The sequence below is a fragment of the Hyla sarda genome, chromosome 1 (assembly GCF_029499605.1).
Source record: "Hyla sarda isolate aHylSar1 chromosome 1, aHylSar1.hap1, whole genome shotgun sequence".
Taxonomy (NCBI): Eukaryota; Metazoa; Chordata; class Amphibia; order Anura; family Hylidae; genus Hyla; species Hyla sarda.
This window is the reverse complement of record NC_079189.1, coordinates 140,103,172-140,122,632: the sequence shown is the minus strand read 5'-3', so window position 1 is coordinate 140,122,632 and position 19,461 is coordinate 140,103,172. Positions and strand designations below refer to the sequence as shown.

General features: G+C 45.0%; 1 protein-coding gene across 1 annotated transcript in view; it reads right to left on the bottom strand.

Moving 5' to 3' along the window:
- The window catches only part of PLRG1 (pleiotropic regulator 1), a 49,594-nt gene that overhangs the window by 29,862 nt on the left and 271 nt on the right, over positions 1-19,461 (bottom strand). The window contains exon 2 of the mRNA XM_056562388.1: positions 1,487-1,593. Coding sequence (XP_056418363.1) covers positions 1,487-1,593 — 107 coding nt within the window. The remainder of the gene's footprint in view (positions 1-1,486; positions 1,594-19,461) is intronic.

Sequence of the window (19,461 nt, the reverse complement as noted above, 5' to 3'; positions counted from 1 at the left end):
GGGGGATGATGAGACATGGGGGAGGTGATGAGAGGGGTAAATGCGGCACAGGGACTGATAAAAGGGAAGGAATGATGGGGCACTGGAGGGGACGGGACCAAACTGAGGTGTAGAAGAAAACGAAGTTGGGGGGATGATGTGGCATTTAGTCCAAGTCATTTATTTGACATTTAATTTTTTTAACTTAAATTTCACTGTTAAAATGGGGGTGCGTGTTATACGCCAGTGCGTGTTATACGCCGATAAATACGGTATAAAAAAAATGTAATAAAAATAAAAAACCTATCCCCTATCCATAGGATACCCGGCAAGCACTGTATTTCTGGCTCTGGAATAGAGATGTAAGGAGGGGGCATGTCTGCCACTGCTCATTTCATGGGGAGAGCAGGGGCATTGGGCTGGATATCGCAGAAAGTCCCAGCGGTCGAACCCCTTACGATCTGTCACTTATCCCCTTTCTACAGTTTTTGAACTGAACTACTCCTTTAAGGTATGGAGACAAATGGCACCTTTCATATATTTATCTTTGCTTCCATAACAAAGAAAATGCTTTCGTTCTCTGAAGCAAAGTGTCAAAAAGGTGTCCCCTGGACCACCTCCCGTTTCCAAATCTCATTCCTGCGCTGTGCATAGAAACTGTGCACAGATGAGAGATTTGGAAACAGGAATTGGCTTTCAGCTGAATGTCAATCAGGCAGGAACAGGGATAGGAGAGGGGGTGAGGAGGATTTCCAGCCCCTGACACTTCTGGGGCTTGTGAACATCACTTTGATACTTTGTGAGTATAAAATAAGAATACAATTATTTTTCTATGTTATGGAAGAACAGAGCTATATCAAAGGTACCATGTGTCTCCTTGCCCCAAGGCCTGGTATATGGTACAGCAGTTTGGAGAATGAACTGCAGCAGACAGATTCCCTTCAAATATGCACTATGAGGGTATATTCACATGTACAGTATCCTGCGCATATTTGATGTGCAGGATTTTTAGCCGCAAATTTCTATGTAAACTAATTGACTGAACACCGCTTCAAATCCTGCACATCAAATATGCAAAAAGAATGTTTTTTGTCTTCTAATGTATGATAAATAAGTGCAGAGTACCAGCTGGAAACATAAGCATAATAGCCTTATTTAATATACAGGTGTTTGATGAAATAACCACGTGAATATCTCCCTGTGAGCCGGATCAGCAGGTACAATGATCAGCTGTTTATTCCTCTACATTATTTATTGTGTTGAACCTTGGGTGTCAGCAGGACACTGGTAATTGAATTCCCCCCATGCTGTGTGAGGAGCCTTTAAACTCCATCAGAAGAGTCGAATTGTGAATCCCTTTAGCAGCACCAATGACAGGATCATCTATCCTGCAGTAGTAATGGACCGTCCGCTCCATCTAACTGGATATTTACTTATAATCCAGAGCAGCATGCTCTATTGTCTCATACACGAGATAAGTGAAAATGATGCAAGCCATTTATCTTACCTTGTTTCGTCTATAGGGATTGGCTTGGAGTTGTCCGCCACAAACATGTCGTGAGTCCTCTTCAGAGATCTAAATACCAGTGTGTGGACGGAGTGCTTCTGCACATCCTGCAAGAAAGAAAGAAAGAAAGAACATTTAGTAATAGGTAACTTGCAGGCCAAGTAATGAAGTAATGAAATCAAAGGCCGGCTGGAGCCTTCCCACGCAATGAAAAATGTGCTATTGGCATCTAATGTTTCGGGTTGATGTCTGTGACCGCCATTATCTTTGGACCAATAAAATATACTAATTGGCTTCTGTATTGTTCTATGTGACCATATAAACTGCCCAAACACATGCTGAATGGTAGACTTTAAATGGATGCCTCAGTATAGAATAACAGTCTGCTATATACAGTGATCTAGGGCTGGGCGCTATACCGGTTAATACCGAAATTTTTGTGCTGCACGATATGAATTTTAATCCATACCGGTTTGTCCCCTCCCCCTTGGGAATGAATGAATTATCAGCCCAGCGCTGCGCTGTCCCCATCCGGGAACTAATATGTGATCCGCGAGCGCTATTCTGCACCCTCCAATGAATTATCAGCCCAGCGCTGCTACTCACATATGTCACCCGCAAGCGCTGCCCTCCTCGTCCTCCTGTTTGTTGCGGCCGTCGGCGCTGACACTCTATACCAGTGGTCTTCAACCTACAGATGTTGCAAAACTACAACTCCCAGCATGCCCGGACAGCCGTTGGCTGTCCGGGCATGCTGGAAGTTGTAGTTTTACAACATCTGGAGGTCCGCAGATTGCAAACCACTGCTCTATACTGTATCCCTATGCCCGGGCTGCAAAAGGTAAACTAATTAAATTTGAACTCCCCTTCCCCGTCGGTCCAAATCAGCTTCCCAGGGAATGGAACGTCGAAGAGCAGTCAGCAGCGATTTTCCGCTTCGGCCGGTGATAGGTTGAGCGCACTGTCATGTAAGAGGCGGAACATCGCTGCGGCCGGTCATAGGCTGACGGCTCTCCGACGTTCACGTCCCCAGCGACAATGGAACATGCGTTAGTTTATTTTGTTTACCTTTTGCAGCCCGGGCATAGGGATACAGCATAGGGATACCACACAGTATAGAATGTCAGCACCGGCGGCTGCAACAAACAGGAGGACCAGGAGGCAGTGCTTGGGGGTGACATGAGCAGTACCCCGATGGGGACAGCGCTGGGCTGATAATTTTTTTTGGGGGGGGGGGGGGGGGAATACCGTTATATACCGTGGAACCGCCAAAGGTTACAAAAATACCGCAATACACATACTTGGCCATACCGCCCAGCCCTACAGTGATCCCTCAACTTACAATGGACTCAACATACAAATAGTTTCAACATACAATGGTCTTTTCTGGACCACTGTAACTTGAAACCAGACTCTACACACAATGCTATGGAATCTGCAAAAGAAGTCAATGGCTTGAAGAACCGACCAATCAGAATGGGCATTCACTGGTAAAACTCCTGTATTCCTAAAGTGCATGCACTGAATTCCTGTCTGGTAGCGCCCCCTACAGTACAGGGAGGTATCACATGCTCTGTACTAATTTTAACCTATGCCATGTTAGCTGCTCCTTTGGACACCAAGTAATGGCGGCTCCATTTTACTTTTTTTCTAGGACATTTCATGTACTATACAGGACCCTGAAGAAGCTCTTGTCCTCTGAAGAAGTAAATTTTGAGTACTGTACAGGACCCTGAAGAAGCTCTTGTAAATCTCTGTCTATTTCAATGTTTTCCAACCAGGGTGCCTCCAGCTGTTGCAAAACTACAACCCCCAGCATGCCCGGACAGCCGAAGGCTGTCTGGGCATGCTGGGAGTTGTAGTTTTGCAACAGCTGGAGGTACCCTGGTTGGAAAACACTGAAATAGACAGTGATTTACAGCTTCCAGCAGATCTTTCTTACTTTTATCTATATTAGTTATCTACTTATTTTTGCTTAATCCTCGCTTTTTCCTATTTTTGGATGACATTTTGGTGGCTTCAGAACCAATTACCAGGTTTCCATAGAGTTATCAACATACACGTCTCAACATACAATATTAATTGGTTCCAGGACGACCATTGTAACTTGAGGGACTACTGTACTAACTTATGGCGATCTGGCAGAGGCCAAAGGGAAACTCTTTAGGTATCTGGAATATTAACAGGGCTGTGTGTGTCAGGTACTCTGCCAATGCATATGGCAAGATACACAGCAAAAAATAGAATAAATGCAAAAATAGCCTTAGGCCTTGGGCACACCAAGTACAATGACAAGGATTCCTAGCTGCAATTTTGGAGCTGAAATCCAGTATTTGCTCCGTGGTGAAATGAAGCTGAGGTAAATGAATAATAAGTAACACACAGATTTCCATGTGGATTCTGCTTTAAAATGTGCCTGGAATCAAAGTCCTATGATTTCAATGGGAATCCCCGATTTACTACTAAAGCAATGTTTTCCACACAATGGTTCTCCAGCTATTTCCAAACTACAACTCCAAGCCTTCGGCTGTCCGGGCATGCTGGGAGTTGTAGTTTGGCAACACCTGGCAAAAACTAATCAAAAACAGCCAATTTAGTTACCACAGTTGCTGCAAACTGTCGGGTCAATGGTCACCCAAGGTAGCAGACGGCCAGTCCTATTGAAACATCAAATCCAAGAAGATACTACCCTTTAGGCTAGATAATAAAAAAGATATCAATAGATATAAAAAAATAAGAGTATCAAAATATTAATTGTGCATAGTGTATGTAGATAATAAATGGTCTGGATTTGAGACTGATCGATATAATTATAGAACAGATAGTAGAGTATCCTAATCACCTAGATGGGGGAATTCTGCAGATATTGCTTATGTACTATAGATGTTAGTGTACAGTGATAGATTGGTTAAAGGGGGGACAAGGTAAAGTGCCCACCCTAATCACTCACTTCCCCCATATATCTTTCCCTGCCTTTCGAGGGACCCATCTCCTTCACAGGATGGCCTCGACCACGGTGATGGTCCCTTCCTGTCAATTAGGTGCACAGGATAAAATAAACTGGGGGAACAGCAAGATACAATCAATAGATATATGTGATCAGGAATTATCAATCGTCTTAAATCCGAACCAACGTGTAGTAGTGAACATAAGTGCTGTAATTATTAAAAACATAGGAGTTGACCATTCAATTATTGGACTGCTCTCTTCAAAAGTAGATATAGATCCCTAAATAGAATGGTCACAATCCCCATATATTAAGCCAACGCGTTTCTCCCACTCTGGCATGAGGGGTTCATCAGGGATAGGGACTAAGGTACATAAGCAGAAGCAGGCAACAATTACCTTGGCACAAAAAACTGCAGGCAATGGTAACCAGCACCAGACACAACGTGACTTAAGATCTTATAATTAGAAATAGATATCAAAGTTAGAACATATACAGTTTAAATGAATGATAACAGAGCACTCATAGAATTATACATATAAGAGTACACATAGCAGAGCACTCATAGATTTATACATATAAGAGTACACATAGCAGAGCACTCATAGAATTATACATATAAGAGTACACATAGCAGAGCACTCATAGAATTATACATATAAGAGTACACATAGAGCACTCATAAGAATATACACTACTTCAGAGGACAAAAGGTAAGAGGCACCAGCAAGCAATATCTTAATCCACCTATGGACCATAGACAGCTGTGTGGGTCTGAGTTCAACAACCCGCGGCGGTGCTAGGACGGAAGGTTAGTGTCAATAAATAGTACGATCAAAGAAAAAGCAAATCCTGCACTCACCGCACAGTACGGGTATCGCGGCCTCAGATTCCGGACCTCCTCGGATGGCCTGGGAGTAACAGCCGCTGCTGACAGCGCTCAGAAATGGGCAACAGCCGGCGGTTTCGCGTTACAATCAACGCTTCTTCCGGCCGGAAGAAGCGTTGATTGTAACGCGAAACCGCCGGCTGTTGCCCATTTCTGAGCGCTGTCAGCAGCGGCTGTTACTCCCAGGCCATCCGAGGAGGTCCGGAATCCGAGGCCGCGATACCCGTACTGTGCGGTGAGTGCAGGATTTGCTTATTCTTTGATCGTACTACTCATAAGAATATACATATAAGAGTACACATAGCAGAGCACTCATAGAATTATACATACAAGAGTACACATAGCAGAGCACTCATAGAATTATACATATAAGAGTACACATGGCAGAGCACTCATAAGAATATACATATAAGAGTGCACATAAATCCGCATAAGTCCACAAATATAGTGTTAACCACAAGGAAACCGAGACCAGGGTCCGTAAATAAGGGAACAAACTATATCAATGAGATTATGTCCCCCCTGTTAGCCAGTAGGCTGACAGCAATACCAACTGCCGAACTGACCCTACTGGCGAGCGCTGCAACCATGTTGTTCACCGGACGCGTCTTGTCCATATGACCGGGCTCAGATCGGCTTCTGGGGGAGATAAGACAATCGACTGGGCATCTACCTAACCTCATACGAGACAGGAGCTAAGTATTCACCTATTATGGTGTATCTCATGCTGATACTGGGAACTCAGTTTCGATGCTATTGGCTAACAGGGGGGACATAATCTCATTAATATAGTTTGTTCCCTTATTTACGGACCCTGGTCTCGGTTTCTTTGTGGTTAACACTATATTTGTGGACTTATGCGGATTTATGTGCACTCTTATATGTATATTCTTATGAGTGCTCTGCTATGTGTACTCTTATATGTATATTATGAGTGCTCTGCTATGTGTACTCTTATATGTATAATTCTATGAGTGCTCTGCTATGTGTACTCTTATATGTATAATTCTATGAGTGCTCTGTTATCATTCATTTAAACTGTATATGTTCTAACTTTGATATCTATTTCTAATTATAAGATCTTCAGTCACGTTGTGTCTGGTGCTGGTTACCATTGCCTGCAGTTTTTTGTGCCAAGGTGATTGTTGCCTGCTTCTGCTTATGTACCTTAGTCCCTATCCCTGATGAACCCCTCATGCCAGAGTGGGAGAAATGCGTCGGCTTAATATATGGGGATTGTGACCATTATATTTAGGGATCTATATCTACTTTTGAAGAGAGCTGTCCAATAATTGAATGGTCAACTCCTATGTTTTTAATAATTACAGCACTTTTGTTCACTACTACACGTTGGTTCGGATTTGAGACGATTGATAATTCCTGATCACATATATCTATTGATTGTATCTTGCTGTTCCCCCAGTTTGTTATTTTATCCTGTGCACCTAATTGACAGGAAGGGACCATCACCGTGGTCGAGGCCATCCTGTTAAGGAGATGGGTCCCTCGAAAGGCAGGGAAAGATATATGGGGGAAATGAGTGATTAGGGTGGGAACTTTACCTTGTCCCCCTTTAACCAATCTATCTATCACTGTACACTAACATCTATAGTACATAAGCAATATCTGCAGAATTCCCCCATCTAGGTGATTAGGATACTCTACTATCTGTTCTATAATTATATCGATCAGTCTCAAATCCATGCCATTTATTATGTACATACACTATGCACAATTAATATTTTGATACTCATTTTTTGATATCTATTAAAAGTTATGTTTTATTATCTAGCCTAAAGGGTAGTATCTTCTTGGATTTGATGTTTCAACACCTGGAGAAACACTGTACTAAACAATTATTTTTTTGCTTTTGTTCTGGACAGCTCCACGATTTATATCATCAGAACCAAAGTATCTATGGAGTTACTATTAAAGGCCTGCATGTGTTCGGCTGGTTTTGGCAGGTGAGAATTACATTCTGCACACTATCAGCGGTATTATTAGTGTGTTCTACAGGGCGGCACATCAGTCCACAGCAAAACAGGACAGCTGAATATTAAAAGAATAGAAACAGGGCTGTCCTCAGGTTGTGTGTGGTATTACAGCTTGGCTCCATTCACGTTAATGGAACTGAGTGGCAATAGCACACCGAACCTGGGGACAGCCTGGGTGCTGTTTTTGGGAAGAAATCAGCTCTATTTTTCTAATTATGGATAACCCCCCTTAAGCAGTGAGGAAGACGCAGAGAAGTGACTGCACCTGAGCGCTCTTGATATAGCCAACATTTATGCCATTGGTGATCACTACCTTCAGACTAAAATGGGACTCTTAAGACAGGCTCACACGGCCGGAACATCTGTACTGGAAACGCGCCAGGGAGCTAGGACTGCTCAGAAATGTGCCATCTCATAGATGGCAATGCATTGCCTTGCTGTATCCGCAGAAAGAATAGACACGTCTATACTTTCTGCAGATGCCGGAATCTGAATTTCTGCAGGAGAAACATCTGGTGCGGAAATTCTGCTGGGTGAACAGTGCAGCAGAATCCCATTCAAATCGAAGCGTCCGTGCGGATATTCTGCACAAATTCCGCCCTGTGAACATACCCTTGTGTGTTTCATACTAATGTCTAGAATGCTTCAGATTTTCTGCTATTGGAAAAGAATCACAGAGGGGGAATAACATGGCAGAGAGACAAATCCTGAATTTTACAAGCGGTTCTGTCACGATACACCGAGGCGAAGTAAATGTTCCGAATGCTGCTTTCGCGCTGCGGGGAACGGCCACACCCCTAGTGACAACAGGGCCACGCTCCCTCATTGCAAGTGTATGGGAGGGGGTGTGACGTACGTCACGCCCCCTCCCATAGATTTGCATTGATGGGGTGTGGCCGACCCCCGCAGCACGAAAACTGCGTTCAGAATTCTTCTCAAAGGGAGGGGGCGTGGCCTCACTGTGCAGGTCTCCGCCCCCTCCCTCAGTATGCTGTCTGCTCACATCTCCCCTAGCATTAGCAAAACTACAACTCCCAGCTTGTCCTCACTGACAGTAGCGGGACACAAACTGGCAGTGGGAAGATATTTCCTCTACCTGTGAGCCCAACACTCACAGCTGTCAATCAAGGAAGTGTGTCCATGACGTAGGTGATGATGCATGGACACAGCAGGACTAGTATGTGTCCTAGCAGGCAGGGGGCAGTTGTTTGACTGGCTTTTTCTGTATGAAATACTGAAAAATTTTCTAATGAAAGCAATTGCAAAACCTATTAGTTTTACATGCTTTACAACATATCAAAAGTTTTGTATCTGACAGTGCCCATGTAAATGTTATTAACTATAAATGTAAATCTGCCCATACAGGTCATATTAGGTTGTGAACTTCCACACATCAGACTCGGAATACCCCTTTAAAGCGGGAGCTCAGCTCTCATTAAAAAGGAGTATGGGCAGGAATAATGCACCTTAGTGACTGCCGTAAAATAGCATATTGGGGATCATTAGGGGTTAAAAACAGCAGACTTGACACGTTTAATAGCTTTAAATCCCTTGCTGTGTATGTGCCATAACAAGGGCACTTGGCACCAGCTTTGTGTCTTTACATAAGAGTTTCTGGTCAGCTAGGTACAAGAATTACTGCAGCAGCGAACATGATCTGAATTATTATGCAAATAGTAAAGGCAAGGAGCACATAACAAATCACAGCTAGAGTTATTAGCCTCCCTAGGGCACGATCCTCTTATTGATCACTGTACAGGCCAAGTCCTCTACGTATTCAGAATAAACAAAAAGAAATGATGCAAGGCTTGGGTATGGAGGGACAAATAATCTACAAGCCAGGAGGAACTGCAGATCTAAGTTATAGGACAGACAGAATGAAATGGGCGTCTGGAACGAGAAATAAATGGTGTTTCTATTTAAAAAATAAAGGCGTAAAAATAAAGACGCCAAGTGTTACCAATTAGGAGCGAGCAATAACAATACTTTACATCAGGTTTTCCACAAACATCATATTTAGAACATTCCAGCAGGATTATGTTTATGCCATTTCCAACCATGTGTTTCCTCTCCCACTGCTGTTTAGAATACTTCATTCTCTGACTTCACCCATTCCAGGCTAAGGGTGCGTTCACACAGCCGTCTGTCCCCATTTTTCATCCCCATTTCAGTTCCGTTCTTGCAGGCTGTAAACGCATTTAAAACTGTTTTAAAAAAATCCCATTCATGTCAATGGGATTTTTTTTTACAATGCGTTTACAACGCAATGCAATGCGTTTGCAAAAAACAAGCCATCATATGGATTTTTAGGTGCAAAATTGAAAGGGTTACGATTTTTAAAAAGTAAGAAGGAAAAAACGAAAGTGCAAAAACTGAAAAACGCTATGTCCTTAAGTGGTTAAAGTTCGTTTGTATTTTTGACGGGAGAAGAACGGGACGGGTCTATACGGCCGTGTGAACGCAGCCCAAGACTGCCACAACGAGAGGAATTAGCACTGGAGATTAAGGGGGAGATAACACTGGAAATGCGTGGAGCCCAGTCACATCACTTCACTGCCTGCCTGACTTATGTTTCAGAGCAAAAGGCTCCCTGGGCAAGCGCGCGGCTCCCTGAGCAAGCACGCGAGGGGGGCCACGCACAGGCTCCCTGGGCAAGCGCGCGAGGGGGGCCACGCACGGGCTCCCTGGGCAAGCGCGGCTCCAAATTCGTACAGAATTTGTGCAGCATTTGCATGTTAGAAAGTAACATTGTGTGTCCACCTTTATAAGTGAACTGAGGAATCCTGCTGAATTTTGAAGAAAACTATGCAAACATATCTGCACGGATTCCGCAAATGTGGAAAAATGCTGAATTCTGCAAAATTAATGCATGCACAGAATTTGGGCAGAATTGTAGAAATTCCACAGTGTGAACACACTCTTAATATAACATTTATTGTACATGTATTTAAATTTGGGCAATAAAAATGTTTCAGGTTAGGAGCCTGCAGGATACGAGCAGAGGGTGGAGGTGGAGCGCTGGGAAGCAGAACCTTTTCTGATCACTAGACATCCCCCCTACAATCTCCCTTCACTTGTACTAAGAGCCCTAGACCAACCTCTGGAAGACATCCCTATAGCATTGTCCTTCACCAGACTCGACAGCGGGCACAATGCAGTCAGGCAGGTAATATTCTGGCAACTGCCAAACTAAGACTCCTTCACTCCACAACACGTTCCCCTGGCTACAGAGTCCAGCAGTGGGGTGCTTTACACCACAAAATCTGATATTTGGCATTGTGCTGGTGATGTAAGGCTTCCATATACTTGACCAAGTTTTTGTGCTGCTTTTAATACCAGATGAGATTTAGGACTGCGCAGTTATGAGCAGAGCGGTCACACACCGATGAATTACCCTATTTTTCACCATATAAGACGCAGTTTTTCTTCCCCAAAACTGGAGGGTAAAAGTTGGTGCGTCTTATATGGCAAATACACATTAACCCCTTATGGACCAGAGCATTTTTTGCACATCTGACCACTGTCACTTTAAACATTAATAACTCTGGAATGCTTTTAGTTATCATTCTGATTCCGAGATTGTTGTTTTTTGTGACATATTCTACTTTAACATGGTGGAAAATTTTTGTGGTAACTTGCAACCTTTCTTGGTGAAAAATCCCAAAATTTGATGAAAAAATTGAAAATTTTGCATTTTTCTAACTTTGAAGCTCTCTGCTTGTAAGGAAAATGGATATTCCAAATACATTTTTTTTATTCACATATACAATATGTCTACTTTATGTTTGCATCATAAAATTTACAAGTTTTTACTTTTGGAAGACACCAGAGGGCTTCAAAGTTCAGCAGCAATTTTCCAATTTTTCACTAAATTTTCAAACTCACTATTTTTCAGGGACCAGTTCAGGTTTGAAGTGAATTTGAAGGGTCTTCATATTAGAAATACCCCATAAAAGACCCCATTATAAAAACTGCACCCCCCAAAGTATTCATAATGACATTCAGTCAGCGTTTTAACCCTTTAGGTATTTCACAGGAATAGCAGCAAAGTGAAGGAGAAGATTCACAATCTTCATTTTTTACACTTGCATGTTCTTGTAGACCCAATTTTTACAAGGGGTAAAAGGAGAAAATGTATACTTATATTTGTAGCCCAATTTCTCTCGAGTAAGCACATACCTCATATGTCTATGTAAAGTGTTCGGCGGGCGCAGTAGAGGGCTCAGAAGCGAAGGAGCGACAAGGGGATTTTGGAGAGTACGTTTTTCAGAAATGGTTTTTGGGGGGCATTGTTGCATTTAGGAAGCCCCTATGGTGCCAGAACAGCAAAAAAAATAAAAAACACATGGCATACCATTTTGGAAACTAGACCCCTTGAGGATCGTAACAAGGAATAAAGTGAGCCTTAATACCCCACAGGTGTTTCACGACTTTTGCATATGTAAAAAAAAAAAAAAAAGTGTGTTTCACCCCCAAATTTCACATTCTTGCAAGGGTTAATAGCAGAAAATACCCCCCAAAATTTGTATCCCCATCTGTTGAGTCTGCAGGTACCCCATAAGTTGACCTGAAGTGCACTACGGGCTAACTACAATGCTCAGAAGAAAAGGAGTCATATTTGGCTATTTGAGAGCAAATTTTGGTGCCAGAACAGTAGACCCCCCCCACATGTGAACCCATTTTGGAAACTACACCCCTCACAGAATTCAATAAGGGGTGCAGTGAGTATTTACACCCCCCTGGCATTTGACAGATCTTTGGAACAGTGGGCTGAGCAAATGAAAAATTAAATATTTCATTTTCACGGACCACTGTTCTAAAAAACTGTCAAACACCTGTGGGCTGTAAATGCTCACTGCACCCCTTATTACATTACGTGAGGGGTGTAGTTTCCAAAATGGGGTCACATGTTGGGGGGGGGGGGGGGTCCATTGTTCTGGCGCTATGGGGGCTTTGCAAACACACGTGGCCTTCAATTCCGGACACATTTTCTCTTCAAAATCCCAATGCCGCTCCATCTCTTCTGAGCATTGTAGTTCGCCCGCTTTACACTTTACATCCACACTTGGGGTATTTTCTTACTCAGAAGAAATGGGGTTACAAATTTTGGGGGGCTTTTTTCCTATTTTCCCTTGTGAAAAATTTAGGGTAACACCAGCATTTTAGTGAAAAAAATTATTTTTCTCATTTTCCCATCAAACTTTAACGAAAATGTGTCAAACACCTGTGGGGTATTAATGCTCACTATACCCCTTGTTACATTCCGCGAGGGGTGTAGTTTCCAAAATGGGTTCACATGTCTGTATTTATTTTTTTGCGTTTATGTCAGAACCGCTGTAAAATTAGCCACCCCTGCGCAAATCACCAATTTAGGCTTCAAATGTACATAGTGCGCTCTCACTCCTGAGTCTTGTTGTGCGTCCGCAGAGCATTTTATGCCCACATACGGGGTATTTCCGTACTCAGGAGAAATTGCGTTACAAATTTTGGGGGTCTTTTTTTCCTTTTACCTCTTGTGAAAATAAAAAGTAAAGGGCAACACTAGCATGTTAGTGTAAAAAAAAATTTTTTTTACACTAACAGGCTGGTGTACACCCCAACTTTTCCTTTTCATAAGGGGTAAAAGGAGAAAAAGCCCCCCAAAATTTGTAGTGTAATTTCTCCAGAGTACGGAGATACCCCATATTTGGCCCTAAACTGTTTCCTTGAAATACGACAGGGCTTTAGGGTACATTCACACTGGTGGAGGTTAACAGTGATTTCCCTGCTAGGAGTTTACGAGTTTTGCCGCAGCTCATACTTGAAGCAGAAAACTTACTGTAAGCCTGCTCATGTGAATGTACCCTGTACGTTCACATGGGGGGGGGGGGGGGGGAACCTCCAGCTGTTTCAAAACTACAACTCCCAGCATGTACTGACAGACCGTGCATGCTGGGAGTTGTACTTTTGCAACAGATGGAGGCACACTGGTTGGAAAACCTTCAGTTAGGTTCTGTTATCTAACTCAATATTTTCCAACCAGTGTGCCTCCAGCTGTTGCAAAACTACAACTCCCAGCATGTACTGATCACCGAAAGGCATGCTGGGAGATGTAGTTATGCAACAGCTGGAGGGATCGCAGCTACAACTCCCAGCATGCTGGGATTTGCAGTTTTGCAACATCTGGAGAGCTACAGTATAGAGACCACTGCAAACTGTGGCCCTCCAGATGCTGCAGAACTACAAATCCCAGCTTGCCCAGACAGCAAACAGTTGTGTGGGCATGCTAGGAGTTGTAGTTTTGGAAGATCTGGAGGGCTATAGTTCAGAGACTACCATATAGTGGTCTCAAACTGTAGCCCTCCAGCTGTTGCAAAACTACAACTCCCAGCATGCCCAAACAGCTGTCTGGGCATGCTGGGAGTTGTAGTTTTGCAACATCTGGAGTGCTACAGTATAGAGACCACTATATAGTGGTCTCGGACTGCAGCCCTCCAAATGTTGCTAGGCAACTTACCGGCTTCCGTCGGATCCAGGGAGCCTGCTGCACGACATCGCCACCCGCAGCCTCCGCAGATCGGTAAGTGGACTCCGGCGCCGGTCCTCTGTCGTTTCCCCGTTCTGCCCCGCCTATTGTGGGTGGGAAGAACGAGGAAAACGAAAGTTAACCCCCCCCGCCCCCGATCTGCTATTGGTGGTTGCGTCTAGACCACCAATAGCAGGGTTGGCACCCCTGCCACCTCACTCCTATCTCTTCAGGGGGACTGTGTGTGTCTTAAACACCCGCGATCCCCCTTATATTCCGGGTCACCATAGACCCGGAATCGCGCAAATCGCAAGTGTGAATTCACTTGTGATTTGCGGCGATCTTCGACATGTTTGCCTGGGACGCCTGTTGAATGATTTCAGCAGGCATCCGGTTTCGCAACCCGCCCGGCGGGATGCGAAATTCGCTGGGACGTATGAGTACGTCCCTGGTCCTTAAGACCCAGGGCACAGGAACGTATTCATACGTCCGTGGTCCTTAAGGGGTTAAGGGTCACAGACACACTGGCAAACGGCCCCGCCTCCAAAACTCACTACACACATAGGGCTGCCGCCGGAAAGCCCTGTGTGTATAGTGAGCAAGGAATACGCAGCGTATTTCCCGCTGCTGCCATAAATTTTGCGCAGCGTCAAATACGCTGCGTATACGTCCTGTGGGAACGCACCCTAAAACCCTGTCATACCGGGGCGGTCCCTGCGCCCATCAACGGCCAGGACCTGCGGCTAATACAGGACATCATCGATCGCGGTGATGCCCTGTATTAACCCTTCAGACACGGCGATCAAAGCTGACCGCCGCGTCTGAAGAAAAAGTGAAACTAACCCGGCTGCTCAGTTGGGCTGTTCGGGACCGCAGCGGTGAAATTGCGGTGTCCCGAACAGCTTACAGGACACCGGGAGAGACCTTACCTGCCTCCTCGGTGTCCGATCGGCAAATTACTGCTCCATGCCGGGATCCCCTGCATGGCCGACACTCTCAGTCGTCAGCACGTCGTCGCTCACGCCGTCCCGTCATCCAATAGGAGCGGCGTGATGGCGGCGACGGAGAGCGAGGATATCGGGCAGCAGAGATGTTCCGGAGTGACGGGGACACCGCGGGGACAGCAATGGAGGGCGACATCCAGGGCAGCGGTGACGGGTCCGGAGAAGCGGGGACACGCGAGTATTACCTCCAATACCAGTGGTCTTTAACCTGCGGACCTCCAGATGTTGCAAAACTACAACTCCTGGCATGCACGAACAGCCAACGACTGCAACATCTGGAGGTCCGCAGGTTGAAGATCACTGTCCTATACTTTACATTGTATTTGGTTCAGAATCTTTTTTTTCTAGATTTTCCTCTTTTAAAATTGGGTGTGTCTTATATGCCGAAGCGTCTTATATGGCGAAAAATACGGTATAACTATTCACAGCCCATACACACTAACCTAACCGGTCTTTTGGTAAATCCATGTATTTCTCATTAAACAACAATTCTGGAATCTTTTCCTATAGTTTTGTAATATGCCTTTTCTGTGTAATTCTTACAAGGAATATATAACTATGGGTGTTACTAGTTACCTGTCCAGTTCATTATGTACCAGGCTGTAAAGATACAGACCTCTTTGACAAGGGGGAATGTAACACCAAGTTATCAATTTAAACTAGGGCTACATAGCTACTGTGTCCGAAACACAGGCCATGTGGCCAAAGATTGCCGTGTCACAGTGATGCATCATAGCTAAAGAAGGTGAATGGAGTTGTCTTGTGACTTGCAAGTGGCCACTACCAGAAGAACAATCTGGATTGATTTCTGGCAAGTGTTGGACTGTGGTCACCTGAAGATCTCAATGTGACCCCATTAGCGGCACTTAGACTCTTCGGTCACATGACCATTGTTGCAGCCAAAGTTGCTCTGCATTTACAGAAGAAAATACAGAAAACAACAAAGCTAGGACTAAATTCCTAGTGTGCTCTGCTAAAGGGAGCTCAGTCTGTTGGAAGGACAGGAAATGAGCGGAGAAACAAATTTTTTTTTTTTTTTTTTTTTACTCTACTCAACTTCCCTAAAACACCAGACACCCTACAGTCCGCATTCAAGATGATGGGATCAGTCAGGATCCGGCAATGTAAGTTGTGCGCTGAACCATTTAGGATTTGTTCGGTATAAATAAATAAAAGTGGACCCTAAGCACAATGGCCATGTGAGCCAAGCCTAATACAAGTACCGTATTTATATACAAGTACCGTATAACACGCACCCCCGTTTTAACAGGGAGATTTAAGTAAAAAAGATAAAATGTAAAATAAATGACGGACTAAATGCCACATCATCCCCCCCAACTTCCTTTTCTTCTGCACCTCAGTTTGGTCCTGTCCCCTCCAGTGCCAGATCATTCCTTCCCTTTTATCAGTCCCTGGGCCACATTTACCCCATGTCTCATCATCCCCCCATGTCATAGACCACCACTAGCCATACAGACATTAAGCCTTTAGTGCCTCCCCCACCATCATTTCCCCCTGTCTCATCATCCCCCCACCCAGTCTAATCATGTCCCCATCATTCCCCCTCATCATCCCCCCACCCAGTCTCATCATGTCCCCCATCATTCCCCCTCATCATCCCCCACCCTGTCTCATCATGTCCCCCATCATCCCCCCACCCTGTCTCATCATGTCCCCCATTCTTCCCCCTCATCATTTCCCCCTGTCTCATCTTCCCCCTCATCATTTCCCCCTGTCTCATCCCACCATCATTCTCCCCCTTATCATTTCCCCCTGTCTCATCCCCCCACCCTGCCTCATCATCCCCCTCATCATTCCCCCTGTCTCATCCCACCCTGCCTCATCATCCCCCTCATCATTCCCCCTGTCTCATCCCACCCTGCCTCATCATCCCCCTCATCATTTCCCCCCCTCATCACCCCCCCCCTCATCATTTCCCGTCTCATCATCCCCCCATCATGTTCCTCATATGGCATCCAGTGGTCTTCAACCTGCGGACCTCCAGATGTTGCAAAACTACAGCTCCCAGCATGCCCGGACAGCCAACGGCTGTCCGGGCATGCTGGAAATTGTAGTTTTGCAACATCTGGTGGTCCGCAGGTTGAAGACCACTCTTCCCCTTTCCTTACTCGTCTGCGCTTCTGCTGTCTTGCGGGGTCAGTGAAGCAGATGAGTTACATCCTCTCCCGGCTTCTCTGAGTGGCACGTCACTTTTTCGGCGGAGACTACAGGAAATGAAAAGTGACGTGAGTGATGCCGGGAGAGGACGTAACTCATCTGCTTCACTGCCCGCAAGACCCTCGTCTGACCTGACCTGCCAAAGCGCAGACAGGTAAGAAAAATTAAACTATAAAAAGCAGGAAAGAGGGAATGATGAGGGGGAGGGAGGGAGGGAGAATGAAGTAAAAGTGAAACTCACTTGTTTTCTCCCGCACTATCCACAGGTACTGGTGTGGTGGATAGTGCAGGAGATGCTGATTAAAAGGTAGAGCAGATCCGGGCAAGGTAGGGCTCATTTTAATCAGCGTCTCCCGCACTATCCACCACACCAGTACCTGTGGATAGTGCGGGAGAAAACAAGTGACAGAGCGGGGAGGAGACGTCGCAGGTCACTGATTTAAAGTGGCCGCGGCCGTGCTGTTAATACTTAACAAGCAGACGCTGCTGCGGCCGCTTTAAATCAGTGACCAGAAGATTTATCGGCGTATAACACGCAGGCAGACTTTTTGCCTTAAATTTAAGTTTTAAAAGTGCGTGTTATACGCCGATAAATACGGTATTTACCAAAGCAGAAAAGTCAAATGCTACAAATAAGAAAGCAGCAACACCAAAAAAACTTATGAAAGCGCTGCAACAGGTGATTTTCTTTATTTAAAGGGGTTAAAAAAATTTTTGGGCTGTCGAGAGAAAAAATAAAAAAGGAAATAAAAATAAAGATACTTACCTACCCGCAGCCCCCTCCAGCAGCTTACATTCTGTCCCTGGCAACACGAAGAAACTGCAGGGGACGAGGAGTAGGTATCTATATTTTTTTTGTCTTTTAGAAGCAACAGCAACATAATTATTTTATAATACTGCCATATCCCTATAAACATGCACCGTTTAAAGTGGTACTCCAGCCCTAAGATATCTTATCCCCTATCCTTTGGATAGGGGATAAGATGTCTGATCACGGGGGGCCCGCTGCTGGGGACCCACACAATCTCGTATGCTGCACCCACCTGTGGGAGCTGCACGCAGCCTCCAAGTTTGCCGGGTCACAACTACGGGGCCGGAGTATTGTGACGAGACACCCTGCCCCTGCAATGCAGGACTATGGGAGGGTGCTTGGCGTCGTGATACTCCGACCCGTAGTCGTGACCTGGCAGACTCGGAGGCTGCGGCGCTGCATGCGGCTCCCACAGGTGGGTACTGCATGAGAGATTGAGGGGGTCCCCAGCGATCAGACATCTTATCTCCCATCCTTTGGATAGGGGATAAGGTCTTAGGGCCGGAGTACCCCTTTAAGCCCGCACAGGAGCTGCCAAAATCTTTTTTTTATTTTTTTGTCTGAAAATTTAACAGGTTCTCCTCAGGATGTGCAGAATTCGGACATTTGTAAAAAGAATGAAAATGAAGCTGCCCAGTGCACAGTTATGTCTCTCCACACGCAACAACAGGTCATGCAGGAGATTACGCCTGGACAATCCAACGGAGGCTTTGTTCATACAGTTTTATTGATTGGCCCAAAATGGAAAACAAAAGAAAACACCCAATAAATGGCCATTTAAAATCAAATGCAAGAGACTTCTTTTCTGCCAGTTACATGGTCAAGTACATCCATAACGTGAGTGGAATGCAAAGCCCATATGTCATTAAATCATAATCTTTCCAAACAGCTCTTTTGTTTGGGCTACAGGAGTTTAGGAAATAATTTCTAGTGTCAAGGCACAAGAGGGGGACAGCATGAGACTTTATGGTGGGAGATACTACAGATGTGAATGTGTGCACGGCCTGCAGAACGGACATCTCCACCAAGTAGGGTGAGGTAGGGAGTGAACATCAATGGCGAGAAAATCATCTCGCATGGAAACAGAATGGCGGGCACAATGCACACACATGCCCGCTCCTCCTTCCTCTTGACAGCTGATGTCAGGGTTGGATCCGCTGCATGTACACACACTGGGGAGATCAAAAACTGGAGTTTGCCTAGGGCAACCGGATCGCTCCATTTATTTTGCAGATGCCTTTTTAAAAATTAAAGAATAGATCTGATTGGTTACTATGGGCAAATGATCAACTTTTCCTCTGCACAGGTTTCCTCCATCAGGTGATGTTCTGACTATATGCCAGGTGTACAGGCCTGATATATCAATGAGAGTGAGTGCCAACCCATGTACCTCCAGCTGATGTATAACTACAACTCCCAGCATGTCCAGATAGCCTGGCATTCCGGTTGGCCGTGTTATACGTGTAGCAGATGTTCAGAGCAGTAATGTGAACAGAGGCCACTGCAGAGCATCTCTTCACAATGTTCGCAGGCACCAATAGATATCTGAAACCGCAGCAGATTGTGACAAGTCCCCCAGCTTCTGGGATGTACTCAGCACTGGCACCACCAACAGTAGTGTGAACGATGCCCAGGCTGGTACATGAT